Raw genomic sequence first — 13,552 nt, 5'->3', positions numbered from 1 at the left:
TAGCCCTCTACGGCGGGCTATAAGGCTATATTATTCTATTTTATGTAGGTATTCCATGTACAGCCTTCCTCAAATTCCAAACCTAAATACAGGAAGGAACTGACCCTCTCCAGCCTCTTGCCCTCCACATTCAAGCAGTACAATTTGGTATTTTTGGCGGCACAAATCAGTATAAAAGTTTTTTTATAATTTGGCTCCAGCCCCAGGTCCTTCATAAAAGACATACATAACTTCTTTTAGGCTATGCCAGAAGTACCGCATCATTCGCATAGAGAAGCGCTGGCACTGCCTTTTTCTCCACTTAATGTAGTCAATATAACTTCATACTAGCTTTGGCATGTATAAGAAAGAAAAACATATTTCAATACAATCTGAAACATAGTAGGACCATTTCAAGATTTACACAAAATGGCTGTTGTTATCCCAAGCCGCCATTATCTTCCTGAGATTTGTGTAATGCTTGTATTTGAATATTGGTGAGCAGAAGGTTTAAATCACATGGCCCTGGTTCAAGCCACCTTAGATCACAGGTGAACTTATATTTCCAGTTTATGCTCTATTTATAATTCTGTCGCCACACACTTGCGCTTCCTGAGTGAAAAGTTTGGTTTCTCCAACCATCTGAACAGGAAAATATGTTTTTATTTCAGATATGGAAGGCAGTATTATGCAAACAGCTCTTAATGCCACTAAACCTCAGCAGTTGTCCATCCCAGCACTGATGATGTAACAAACAGCATTTGGAGGCCTAAAGTTGTAAAATTCCTAACTACTTGCACTGTTTGGGGTAGAAGCCCAACCCATCATTATTTTGTTCACAATGCCACTAAAGTCTGCACCCTGCCAAATGCAAATCAGTCCAGACCCTGCTTCAATAGGAAGAGTCCAACTTGAACTGCCAGGCCATATCCTCCCTGAACCAGAACACAAGTAATCCAAGACCCTAAGAGGGAAAGGTATGGCCAGACGTGAATCCTGTCCTCACTGTGCCACTGGAACCAAATAAGGGTGAAATCGGTCTTGGGTTGTTTGTGTTATGGTACACAACATGTATGAGCAAAGTGCGACCCTCCCTGAAACAAAAATAGGAATGTATTTGCCAATTCCTTCACTGGTATCAACTGTATGTCTTTTCCAGGAACAGATATTTCATAGTTTTATATTCTGCAAATGGTCCTTTGTGTGTTAACTGGGTTTTAAATACATAATTGCAGTATTGCAGCCCTAACGACCTTTGACACTGATTGTGGAAATTGGTTGGGACACTTTGTTATTTCTCCCTTGCCTACAAGATGCAGTACTAACACAGAAACTTCATTAGCAGGTTAATCTAAATAGCACTGGAGCATAGTTTCACCCTGGTGGAACAAAATGGTGATTTGAGTAGGACTCTATTGGAAATATCAACAACTCTTCGAAGCCAGTACAACTGTCTGACTAATTGGACAGCAGGTCCTTGTCTCATTTACAAATATTTTGTCTCCGTAACAAAAAATATGTCCACCCTTCATCATAGGTTATGATATTTTATATTTTAAATGACATTGTAGAGCTCGCTGATGCAAATTGCTTTGCCTCTAGGCACTCAACAGAGAGACTTCTCTTCACGGGCCACAAGAGTTACATTAGTCCATAAGAGTTGCATTGAAAACATTGGAATTTTGAGTAGTTCATAAAGTTTAGTATAATTAAATCCGGACGCAAAAAAAGCTGGTAGGGAGTTCCATGAAGAGAAGCTTGTGCAAGCATTGTTGAAAGCAGGCTGACCTTTGACAAACATGCATTTGCAATGCAATAGGTCTAGCATTCACGCAAGTTTGAGCTATTGGGAATGTAAATGACAGTGCCTTTTATTTATGTTTTGGGTTTTAAAACATAAATAAAAGGAATTGAAACTTACAAAACTAATAGCTTAAACTCTCGCAAATGCAGGACCTATTGCATTGCAATAAAGGACCTTCTCGACCGCTTGTTAGGTTGTAAATATCAGAGGAAGAGACTGGCCTGTGAAGTCTTCAAAGAAGTAATAAATAGTGCAGTGAAGAAGATGTGTATGTTGTAAATTGCACAGACACAAAGTGTGAAGTGAAAATTACATACGATCTGAGCTATAAACACTAACAAAGCACTCCAACACCTTTCGCTCTGTGATTACACTGTCGCGGCTCAGGAGGAAGAGCGGGAGGTGGGGGCTATTTCTTGCCCTCTCTGTGATTTGAGTGTGCAGAGTGGCATTGCTTAATGTCATTGCTATCTTTTGCCTAATACAAAACACTCCAGCTGTAGTAGGGCCCTGGCTTCACCTCCTGGTGCAGGGTGGGCTGTGCTTTATGGCGGGCATGGAGGGAGGGAGGGATGGACTTGGCTGCAGCTCTGTCCTCGTAAAGTGCCCCTGCTATACTAGTGAGCGAGAGGCACTGAGGTGGTGGTTTTGGTATCAGTGGTGGTGGTATTGGTATTAGTGGTGGTGGTTTTGGTATTGGTGGTATGGGTGGTGGTGGTATTGGTTGTGCTGGTATTGGTGGTGATGGTATTGGTGGTAGTGGTGCCACCGATGGTATTGGCGGTGGTGGTATTGGTGGAGGTGGTGGTATTGGTGGTTGCGGTATTGGTGATGAGGGTATTGTTATTGGTGGTGGTGGTATTGGGATTGGTGGTGGTATTGGTATTAGTGGTACTGGTGGTGGTACTGATATTGGTGGTGGTAATGTTGGTGGCAGTACTGGTATTGTTGGTGGTGGTATTGATGGTGGTATTGATTTTGGTGGTGTCAGTATTGGTGGTGGTATTGGTTGTGATGGTGGTACTGGTGGTGGGGTATTGGTGGGGTGGTGGCATTGGTGGTGGTGGTAATCGTGATGGTGGTCTTGGTGGTGGTGGTGGTATTTGTGTTGGTAGTGGTATTGGTATTGGTGGGGGTATTGGGACTGGTATTGGTGGTATTGGTGGTGGTAGTGGTATTGGTGCCAGGAGTAGGGGTATTGGTGGTGGTGGTGGTGGTACTGGTGGTGGTATTGGTGGGGGTGGTGGTGGTATTCGTGGGGGCGGTGGTATTGGTGTTGGTAGTGGTGGTGGAGGCATTGGTTGTGGTGGTATTGGTGGTGGTGGTATTGGGGGTGGTGATATTGGTATTGGTGGTGATGGTGGTATTGGTGGTGGTGGGGGTATTGGTGGTGATGGTGGCATTGGTGGTGGTGGCGGTATTGGTGGTGATGGTGGCATTGGTGGTGTTGGTGGTGGTGGTGGTAGTGGTATTGGTGGTGGTGTTGGGGGTGGTATTGGTGGTGGTGGTATTGGTGGAGGTGGTGGTATTGGCAGTGGTGGTGGTATTGGTATTGTTGGTGGTATTGGTGGTGGTGGTGGTGGTGGTAGTATTGGTGGTATTTGTGGTGGTGGTATTGGTAGAGGTGGTGGTATTGATGGTGATGGTATTGGTGGCGGTGGTGGTGGTATTGGTGGTGATGGTATTGGTGGAGGTGGTGGTATTGATGGTGGTGGTATTAGTGGTGATGGTATTGGTGGTGATGTTAATAAAATAGGCTTTTGAAAACTACGGTCAGGTGGGTTACTACATATGACATGTAACACAGATGTGCTCTTGTCATCTTCAGCCCATTAGCACAGGATTATGTGCTACCTGGAAGTCACATGACTTAATTTGCTAATCATTTCTAAATCCATTTTACTTGGGGGAGGGGGTTGAAACAGACACAAGATAATTCTGGGTTAAAGTGATTGAAAGCAGGCACCCGTGTTACGGGGCGGCCGTGCTGCTTAAAAAAACACAAGTGGTTTCAGCTGAAGCAGCGCATGTCCGGCCTGCAGTAAGAGAAACTCAATAAAGCAAATAGTGCTTACAGACTAAATAACAGGTCCCGTGAAACAACCGAAGTAAAGGGGCCAGTCACCATGGGAGGGTACAAATGAAGACAAGGCCGTACTAAGGAGGGACTAACAAGCCTATGAACGAATCCCGAAGGCAGCATTTACAAAAGACTATGACACAAGCCAATGAAATATATGGGAGGAGAGTGGGTACGGCTTATCTCCCATACTCTACTACAGCAGTATCACAGAGCAAGCAGTGCATGCGCGTTGCAGCTAGGCTCGACCTAAAAATGATCGTCGGTGAAAAGATGCAGGAAGCAAGCAAGGACAAGATAAGAAAACAAGATTCTGATCCGTAGAGGCTTAGTGCATTAAACTATAACCTACTTTGGTTGGGCAACAAATTAACCCCTTAAGTGCTGCCGTCAGCCAACGGTCGTCACGGGCACTACCTCCCCAGTGCTGCGTGCGACCGCTGGACGTCCAGTTCAGCACTGGATAATGGACAGCGCAGCACTGGGGAGGTTTATTTACGAAGCTCCTATAGAGTTAAGGGAGGAATTATCTATATTTTTTTAGTGCATTGTTGCCAAACAAAGAGCTATCTTGGTGCTAAAATAAGCATTGACCAGCCAAACTTGTTCATTGTTGCTCAGTGTGGTACAGCAATTCAGTTTATCATGGTTAAAAGAGCCTTTAATTTTTGTCTTGTACCCTAAATGAGTCTCTGGAGAGGGTGGTTCAAATGGGAGCGAGTTCCAGGCCACAGTGGCCTGTACTGAATAGGCTCTAAATGCAGTCCTGACTTTATCGTAGAAATGGTTGCTTCACAAGATGGCCAAGCTAAGTGCTCGGGTTAAATAACATTTGCACTTTTCTCTCAAGAAGAATGGTCATTTTGAATGCACGACTACATGCACTGTCAAGGCCTTATGCAAAATGCCTTTTAAATATCCTCCAATTTCCTTGAACGCAGCAAGTGCCACATAGCTGCAATATGCACATAATCCAAGGATTGGAGCAGATTGTCAGGTATTCCTGCAAATGCACCATTTGTTAAATCCACTCTCAACATCATAAGGACAAAACCTGCCAGATCCTTGCAGCAGAAATTGATCAAAGGGAAGATCTTTGTAATAATTCTCAGATAAAATAAACCAATGTTACTACATTTCGGGCACCAGCGAAACATCATAGTCCATTAGAAAGCAACTTCTGCATGTCCTGTAGTTTGCTAGTACATAATTCTCTAAGGCCAGATATGGACCTTTCCATTAGGAATTTTCAATCATGATTTCCCCACAAATAGATTAAGTAAACCTATATGAAGGCATTTGAGATAACCAAACAATTTTTGAGACTTGAGATTTGCTTGAATAAAGACATACTGCTACCACAGTTATCCCCTTTGCTACTCATCACTCTGAAAGTTTCAGTGCAGCAATCATGGTATTAGAATACAGAGGCTCAATGTTATATAGCCATTGGGTGCCAAAGATCAGAATCACACTTCTTAATGGTTCATTTTAAATGCTAGTGGTGATTTCAGGAGTATCGCTGCATGGCAACTGTTTCAATAAAGTTTTTCCAAAATTATCTGACCAAAGCTGTTGAGGGCAAGAACATGCTATAAAGAAAGGAAGCGAACTAGCTAAGTTACAGCACATTTTAGGCAGAAGGAATCTGAGATATAATTTTGAAAAGAGACAATGTGTCATGAATCCTCATACAGATCAGAGCAGTTCTTAGGATAGCAAACAAGTTCAGATGTGTAAAAAGTATGAAAGGCGGCCAAAAATTTGAAAATTACTTAGTGTGGTGCCCTGGTCTAAAGGATCAGTGAATGGGTGAATGTTATTGACATCTATTTTGAAAAACGTGATGGATGTTGGATGCACAAATGTTGTCATTACAGTGTGTAAAAACAGAGTAGGAGAGTTTTCAACAGTTCAAAAGGGAGGAGCAGCGTAGCAGAGATATGATTAAGGTGTTACGGTTTACCACACAGGTGTGTGAAAAGTAATAGGTTTGTGGCTGGGAATGTTATTGTGAATGTGAAAATATAAAGTAACCTTGAAGGCACCAAATTTATTCTTGTTGGATTAGCCAATGCACATGCTAGAATTGTGTTTTAACACTATGGGGCCAATTTCGATGTCAGTCGGAAAGGCTCCGAACAGCAGTCTGATGCTTTCCGACCAACATCTATGTTTTCACTTCCGACCACATAGTTACAATGTAGGTGGTCGAAAGTGAAACTGGCCGGTCATTCCAGCTGGATTCCGACGGGCTCAAGGAGCCCGTCGACCAGTCGGAACCGGCACATAATCTCTATAGGAGGGAGTTTCTGCCATCGGATTATGATATCGGTTTCCAACAGACTTTCCATGCCAGGCTTTCCGACATGGAAAGCCTTTCAGAAAGTGACTTTGGGGCTCCTGGCAGGGCCACCTTCTCCCTGCGGCCTCCCGTTGGGGGTCAAGGGGGCACCTACCATGCCTGCCACACGGTGCAGGGATTTGCACAAATTCCCATAGGGAAATGGGAGTATGCGACGGCACCATGTGTGGTTGCATCGTAATGATGTGGTCACCGCCGACCAGAGGTAGGTCGGTTCCCAATCTGCGATGAAATTGGTCGGAGGCAATTCTGACTGACATCATAATCTGGCCCTAATTCTTATACAAGGGCTTTGATTAGGAAGTAAGAAAAACTTGGAATCAAATAATTTCCTAATTACAGCTAATGGTTCTTTTTTTTCTAAGCCACCTAGCATAGTAAAAATGTCACAAACCGTATAATGCCCATATTTACAAATACGGTCATGTTGCTAAAAGAAAAAATAAATCCTCAGAGCCTGTCTGTCATACTGATGAATAGGTATTAATATGTGGGCACTAATTTTGAAAACAATTTGTTGGACTGCCCACATCAATGTTTCGTACATCAAACTTGACAGATTATTGTTGGTGTGAGGATTGAAGAATGATAAGGTAGGTGTCTGAATGAAGATGGGATGAATTGGCTGCCTATTGGAGAAACATGCTATGAGCATAGTAGATATAGACCTCTGAAGCCTTCGAGGTCTGAAGCCTTTGATGTCCGAATCCTCCTCATAGATAAGGGTAATATCAGGGGCAAAAAATCCAGATATCACTTTGCTTCTAGCAATATGATATGAACTTGATTGGGATGAACAGTTTCTGGCCAAAGTCAGTTCATGTTAGGACCCAGAATAATATGTAATAAATTAAATTAAACCTTTTTCAAATCGGGCATCCTTATTACTTATTCCGCCTTGATCAAGGTCACTGATTTTGGATTTTAATCTTACAATAAACTTCACATAGGGTTGCTCTTCCTTTCATCTAAATATTTCATCAACAGTCATCTCTTGTTTATGTACTCAATTATTTAAACATCCATCTAATAACCAACTGAAATCAATGACAAAGAGAAGACATCCAAATAGGCTTCAATATCAGTCACTCGTTAGCATATCCATCCTCAAAATCGATGGCTCATTCATGTAGAAGAGAAAAGAGGACTAAACCTCTGAAGAGCCTGGGAAAGTGCATATGGCCTTGTCCTGTGATGACTTAGCTACGAGGTCTCTCCTCCTTGCTTGCTAATGTGATATATTGATGATGGACTCCACCAAGGAAATGGAAAACTGTTGTCCAATTTCAATGCTGGGGTATCGAATGTCATTGTCGGACAACCATCTGACAATAGTGTCATGTCCTATACAGCGTTTAGAAAACAATATTGCCCCACTGGAGTTAATAAACGAGCAATAGTTTTGTAATCAATACTTATAATACTGTATTTATGTCATACAATATTTCTGTATACATGCTAACATACAACCCTTACATATGCCCACTAACTTACATACTTGCTTAAATAGCCAACACACGCACAGTAATATTATAGTTGAAACCACTCCTCAGCCTAGGTACCTTGTTTCGATCTCCAGTCGTGTAAGAAATTCAGCAATGTAATGGTGATGTTCAGTCCTTCATCCATCTTTCTGTAGAAGTCGTCTTTCACTGTGTCGTCAGGCAAAACATTCAAGATGTTTACAGCTGTTAAGGAACTTAAGAAGAAACACAGAAGGAGATAAATTCGGCTGCATAAAAATGAGGACAGTGGATGTATTTAACAGTTTCCATCTATGAGGTTTCTTTGACATTATAAGAGCATCATGAAGCTGATCATTCAATATTTGGGCATGGTTTGAAAGAACTTTTGCAGTATTTAGAATAGCCAATTGTTTAATTACCCACTTGCTACATGAAAAATACAACCTTTTGGTTAAAGAAAACCGTATTTTTAGAATTAAATTACTGTGAATTCCAAAAGTTCTAGATTTCTCCCCAAAAAGTATTAGATAATGTTTTATTTCAGTAAGCTACAATCTACAGCATCCGTTTGAATTCAAATGATATTTGCTGTAATTAACCACGTTCGACCAATTTCTGAGTATGCGTTACTTCAAAGACTTACCAAGAAGAAACCTGTGCCCATAACAAAAATGTAGGCTACTTCAACGCCATTATGAAAGCACAAACAAAGGAACTAAAAGGATTGCCCGCTGGCAAGGTATGCCTTGCGATGTGCTACAGCTAAGTGTGGCAATGGAAGTTGTGATATCTGAGATCATGGGTTTTCTTTTTTCAAACATATTCATCTGTGTCAATATGAAATAAACTTTCAGATTGAATTCTATGTGACCAGGGTGATCACAGTTTTCTTCCCAACAGATTCCTTAGAAAACCAGCATACCATACGTGCTCCCCAAAAGCAAAATCTCAGGAAATGCATTTCTGATCATCCAGTTAACAGACTGGACTATGATTCGATTAAACATTATCAGCACGTGACTTACTTGTTTTTTTTTAAGAATGACACTATTAAAAATTATACTTTTACAACTGGAATACAAGTTTTATCCTTCGTTACCTTGACACGAGGCATCAATCCTGCTACCTACTCCCTAATGAGTTTTTTTAAAATCTAATTAACAAGAAATGTCGCCCCATTCATAAAATGTGTCCAGCAAAATCCAGGACAAATGTTGATCCCACAAAAAAGTTTACGATGATGCTGAGAACGTCCTATATAAAGCGATACAAAGGGGGATGATGGACGGAGCGTTTGAGCAAATCAAACACTCACCCCCAGTCAACTGATCTGGGTTTAATCCATCACCATTCTTTAGCCCACTCAGCCACCCCATTTCAGACATGGCTATATGCAAATCAGTCTGACCCTGTGCCTCATGGGAACAGTCCAGCCCGAACTGCCAAGCCATGTCTTCCATGGACCGGAAACAAGCATCCTGGGACCGGTGTCGGATTCATAATCCTCATCAGCCAGGCTATCTTGAATCCAGTGGCCAAGTGAGCAAGTGACTCACGTCTGAGCATACCCTGCCACACTTAGGGCGAACAAAGTGATACAAAAGGGGATGATGGGCGGAGCGTTTGAGCAAATCAAACACTCACCCCCAGTCAACTGATCTGGGTTTAATCCATCACCATTCTTTAGCCCACTCAGCCACCCCATTTCAGACATGGCTATATGCAAATCAGTCTGACCCTGTGCCTCATGGGAACAGTCCAGCCCGAACTGCCAAGCCATGTCTTCCATGGACCGGAAACAAGCATCCTGGGACCGGTGTCGGATTCATAATCCTCATCAGCCAGGCTATCTTGAATCCAGTGGCCAAGTGAGCAAGTGACTCACGTCTGAGCATACCCTGCCACACTTAGGGCGAACAAAGTGATACAAAAGGGGATGATGGGCGGAGCGTTTGAGCAAATCAAACACTCACCCCCAGTCAACTGATCTGGGTTTAATCCATCACCATTCTTTAGCCCACTCAGCCACCCCATTTCAGACATGGCTATATGCAAATCAGTCTGACCCTGTGCCTCATGGGAACAGTTCAGCCCGAACTGCCAAGCCATGTCTTCCATGGACCGGAAACAAGCATCCTGGGACCAGTTTCGGATTCATAATCCTCATCAGCCAGGCTATCTTGAATCCAGTGGCCAAGTGAGCAAGGGACTCACGTCTGAGCATACCCTGCCACACTTAGGGCGAACAAAGTGATACAAAAGGGGATGATGGACGGAGCGTTTGAGCAAATCAAACACTCACCCCCAGTCAACTGATCTGGGTTTAATCCATCACCATTCTTTAGCCCACTCAGCCACCCCATTTCAGACATGGCTATATGCAAAGCAGTCTGACCCTGTGCCTCATGGGAACAGTCCAGCCCGAACTGCCAAGCCATGTCTTCCATGGACTGGAAACAAGCATCCTGGGACCGGTTTCGGATTCATAATCCTCATCAGCCAGGCTATCTTGAATCCAGTGGCCAAGTGAGCAAGGGACTCACGTCTGAGCATACACTGCCACACTTAGGGCGAACAAAGCGATACAAAAGGGGATGATGAACGGAGCGTTTGAGCAAATCAAACACTCACCCCCAGTCAACTGATCTGGGTTTAATCCATCACCATTCTTTAGCCCACTCACCCACCCCATTTCAGACATGGCTATATGCAAATCAGTCTGACCCTGTGCCTCATGGGAACAGTCCAGCCCGAACTGCCAAGCCATGTCATCCATGGACCGGAAACAAGCATCCTGGGACCGTCACCAACGCCTTTTGTACCGCTTTGGCCGCCATAAGGGTGGCAGGGTATGCTCAGACGTGAGTCCCTTGCTCACTTTGCCACTGGATTCAAGCAAGCCGGGCTGAAGAAGGCTGTAATGCCAGAAACCGGTCCTCGGAAGCTTGTTTCCGGTCCAGGGAAGACATGGCTTGGCAGTTCGGGCTGGACTGTTCCCATGAGGCACAGGGTCAGACTGATTTGCATATAGCCATGTCTGAACTGGGGTGGCAGAGTGGGCTAAAGAACGGTGATGGATTACACACAGATCTTTTGACTGGGTGTGAGTGTTTGATTGGTTCAGATGCTCCGTCCTTCACCAACCCCTTTTGTGCCGCTTTGGCCGCCATAAGTGTGGCAGGGTATGCTCAGACGTGAGTCCCTTGCTCACTTTGCCACTGGATTCGAGCAAGCCGGGCTGAAGAAGGCTGTAATGCCAGAAACCGGTCCTCGGAAGCTTGTTTCCGGTCCAGGGACGACATGGCTTGGCAGTTCGGGCTGGACTGTTCCAATGAGGCACAGGGTCAGACTGATTTGCTTATTATAGCCATGTTTGAACTGGGGTGGCAGAGTGGGCTAAAGAATGGTGATGGATTACACACAGATCTTTTGACTGGGTGTGAGTGTTTGATTGGTTCAGATGCTCCGTCCATCACCAACCCCTTTTGTACCGCTTTGTCCGCCATAAGTGTGGCAGGGTATGCTCAGACGTGAGTCCCTTGCTCACTTTGCCACTGGATTCAAGCAAGCCGGGCTGAAGAAGGCTGTAATGCCAGAAACCGGTCCTCGGAAGCTTGTTTCCGGTCCAGGGAAGACATGGCTTGGCAGTTCGGGCTGGACTGTTCCCATGAGGCACAGGGTCAGACTGATTTGCATATAGCCATGTCTGAACTGGGGTGGCAGAGTGTGCTAAAGAACGGTGATGGATTACACACAGATCTTTTGACTGAGTGTGAGTGTTTGATTGGTTCAGATGCTCCGTCCATCACCAACCCCTTTTGTACCACTTTGGCCGCCATAAGTGTGGCAGGGTATGCTCAGACGTGAGTCCCTTGCTCACTTTGCCACTGGATTCAAGCAAGCCGGGCTGAAGAAGACTGTAATGCCAGAAACCGGTCCTCGGAAGCTTGTTTCCGGTCCAGGGAAGACATGGCTTGGCAGTTCGGGCTGGACTGTTTCCATGAGGCACAGGGTCAGACTGATTTGCATATAGCCATGTCTGAACTGGGGTGGCAGAGTGGGCTAAAGAACGGTGATGGATTACACACAGCTCTTTTGACTGGGTGTGAGTGTTTGATTGGTTCAGATGCTCCATCCATCACCAACCCCTTTTGTACCGCCTTGGCCGCCATAAGTGTGGCAGCGTATGCTCAGACGTGAGTCCCTCGCTCACTTTGCCACTGGATACAAGCAAGCCGGGCTGAAGAAGGCTGTAATGACAGAAACCGGTCCTCGGAAGCTTGTTTCCGGTCCAGGGAAGACATGGCTTGGCAGTTCGGGCTGGACTGTTCCCATGAGGCACAGGGTCTGACTGATTTGCATATAGCCATGTCTGAACTGGGGTGGGAGAGTGGGCTAAAGAACGGTGATGGATTACACACAGATCTTTTGACTGGGTGTGAGTGTTTGATTGGTTCAGATGCTCCGTCCATCACCAACCCCTTTTGTACCGCTTTGGCCGCCATAAGTGTGGCAGGGTATGCTCAGACGTGAGTCCCTTGCTCACTTTGCCACTGGATTCAAGCAAGCCGGGCTGAAGAAGGCTGTAATGCCAGAAACCGGTCCTCGGAAGCTTGTTTCCGGTCCAGGGAAGACATGGCTTTGCAGTTCGGGCTGGACTGTTCCCATGAGGCACAGGGTCAGACTGATTTGCATATAGCCATGTCTGAACTGGGGTGGCAGAGTGGGCTAAAGAACGGTGATTGGTTACACACAGATCTTTTGACTGGGTGTGAGTGTTTGATTGGTTCAGATGCTCCGTCCATCACCAACCCCTTTTGTACCGCTTTGGCCGCCATAAGTGTGTGCAGGGTATGCTCAGACGTGAGTCCCTTGCTCACTTTGCCACTGGATTCAAGCAAGCCGGGCTGAAGAAGGCTGTAATGCCAGAAACCGGTCCTCGGAAGCTTGTTTCCGGTCCAGGGAAGACATGGCTTGGCAGTTTGGGCTGGACTGTTCCCATGAGGCACAGGGTCAGACTGATTTGCATATAGCCATGTCTGGACTAGGGTGGCAGAGTGGGCTAAAGAACGGTGATGGATTACACACAGATCTTTTAACTGGGTGTGAGTGTTTGATTGGTTCAGATGATCCGTCCATCACCAACCCCTCTTGTACCGCTTTGGCCGCCATAAGTGTGGCAGGGTATGCTCAGACGTGAGTCCCTTGCTCACTTTGCCGCTGGATTCAAGCAAGCCGGGCTGAAGAAGGCTGTATTGCCAGAAACCGGTCCTCGGAAGCTTGTTTCCGGTCCAGGGAAGACATGGCTTGGCAGTTCGGGCTGGACTGTTCCCATGAGGCACAGGGTCAGACTGATTTGCATATAGCCATGTCTGAACTGGGGTGGCAGAGTGGGCTAAAGATCGGTGATGGATTACACACAGATCTTTTGACTGGGTGTGAGTGTTTGATTGGTTCAGATGCTCCGTCCATCACCAACCCCTTTTGTACCGCTTTGGCCGCCATAAGTGTGGCAGGGTATGCTCAGACGTGAGTCCCTCGCTCACTTTTATTTTTATTTTTATTTTATTTATTTTGAGAGTTTTATATAGCGCGAACAAGATCTTTGCAGATAACAGAGCGCTTTACACAGGCAGGTGGAAGGGTAAGGGAACAAGGGGGCATAGTAGGGAGGTAGATCATCAAGTTCATGTACATAGCAAAAAAAAAGAAAAATTACGTAAAGTACAGGTATGAGGTAGCACGGCCTAGTTGGAGCGTAGGCCATCAAAACGTTGTGAATAATACCGAAATCGATAAAAAACTGATATGAGGGAGCAAGGATCTAAGCACTTTAGACTAATATAAGTCCAGACACA

At 45.0% G+C, this 13,552-nt stretch overlaps 1 protein-coding gene across 1 annotated transcript in view; it reads right to left on the bottom strand.

Moving 5' to 3' along the window:
- The window catches only part of ABCA13 (ATP binding cassette subfamily A member 13), a 2,470,580-nt gene that overhangs the window by 2,359,903 nt on the left and 97,125 nt on the right, over positions 1 to 13,552 (bottom strand). The window contains exon 4 of the mRNA XM_078686273.1: positions 7,791 to 7,927. Within this exon, the coding sequence (XP_078542399.1) occupies positions 7,791 to 7,927 (137 nt within the window). The remainder of the gene's footprint in view (positions 1 to 7,790; positions 7,928 to 13,552) is intronic.

The sequence above is a fragment of the Lissotriton helveticus genome, chromosome 4_1 (assembly GCF_964261635.1).
Source record: "Lissotriton helveticus chromosome 4_1, aLisHel1.1, whole genome shotgun sequence".
Taxonomy (NCBI): Eukaryota; Metazoa; Chordata; class Amphibia; order Caudata; family Salamandridae; genus Lissotriton; species Lissotriton helveticus.
The sequence above is the reverse complement of the archived record's forward strand: the minus strand, read 5'-3'. Positions and strand labels throughout refer to the sequence as shown.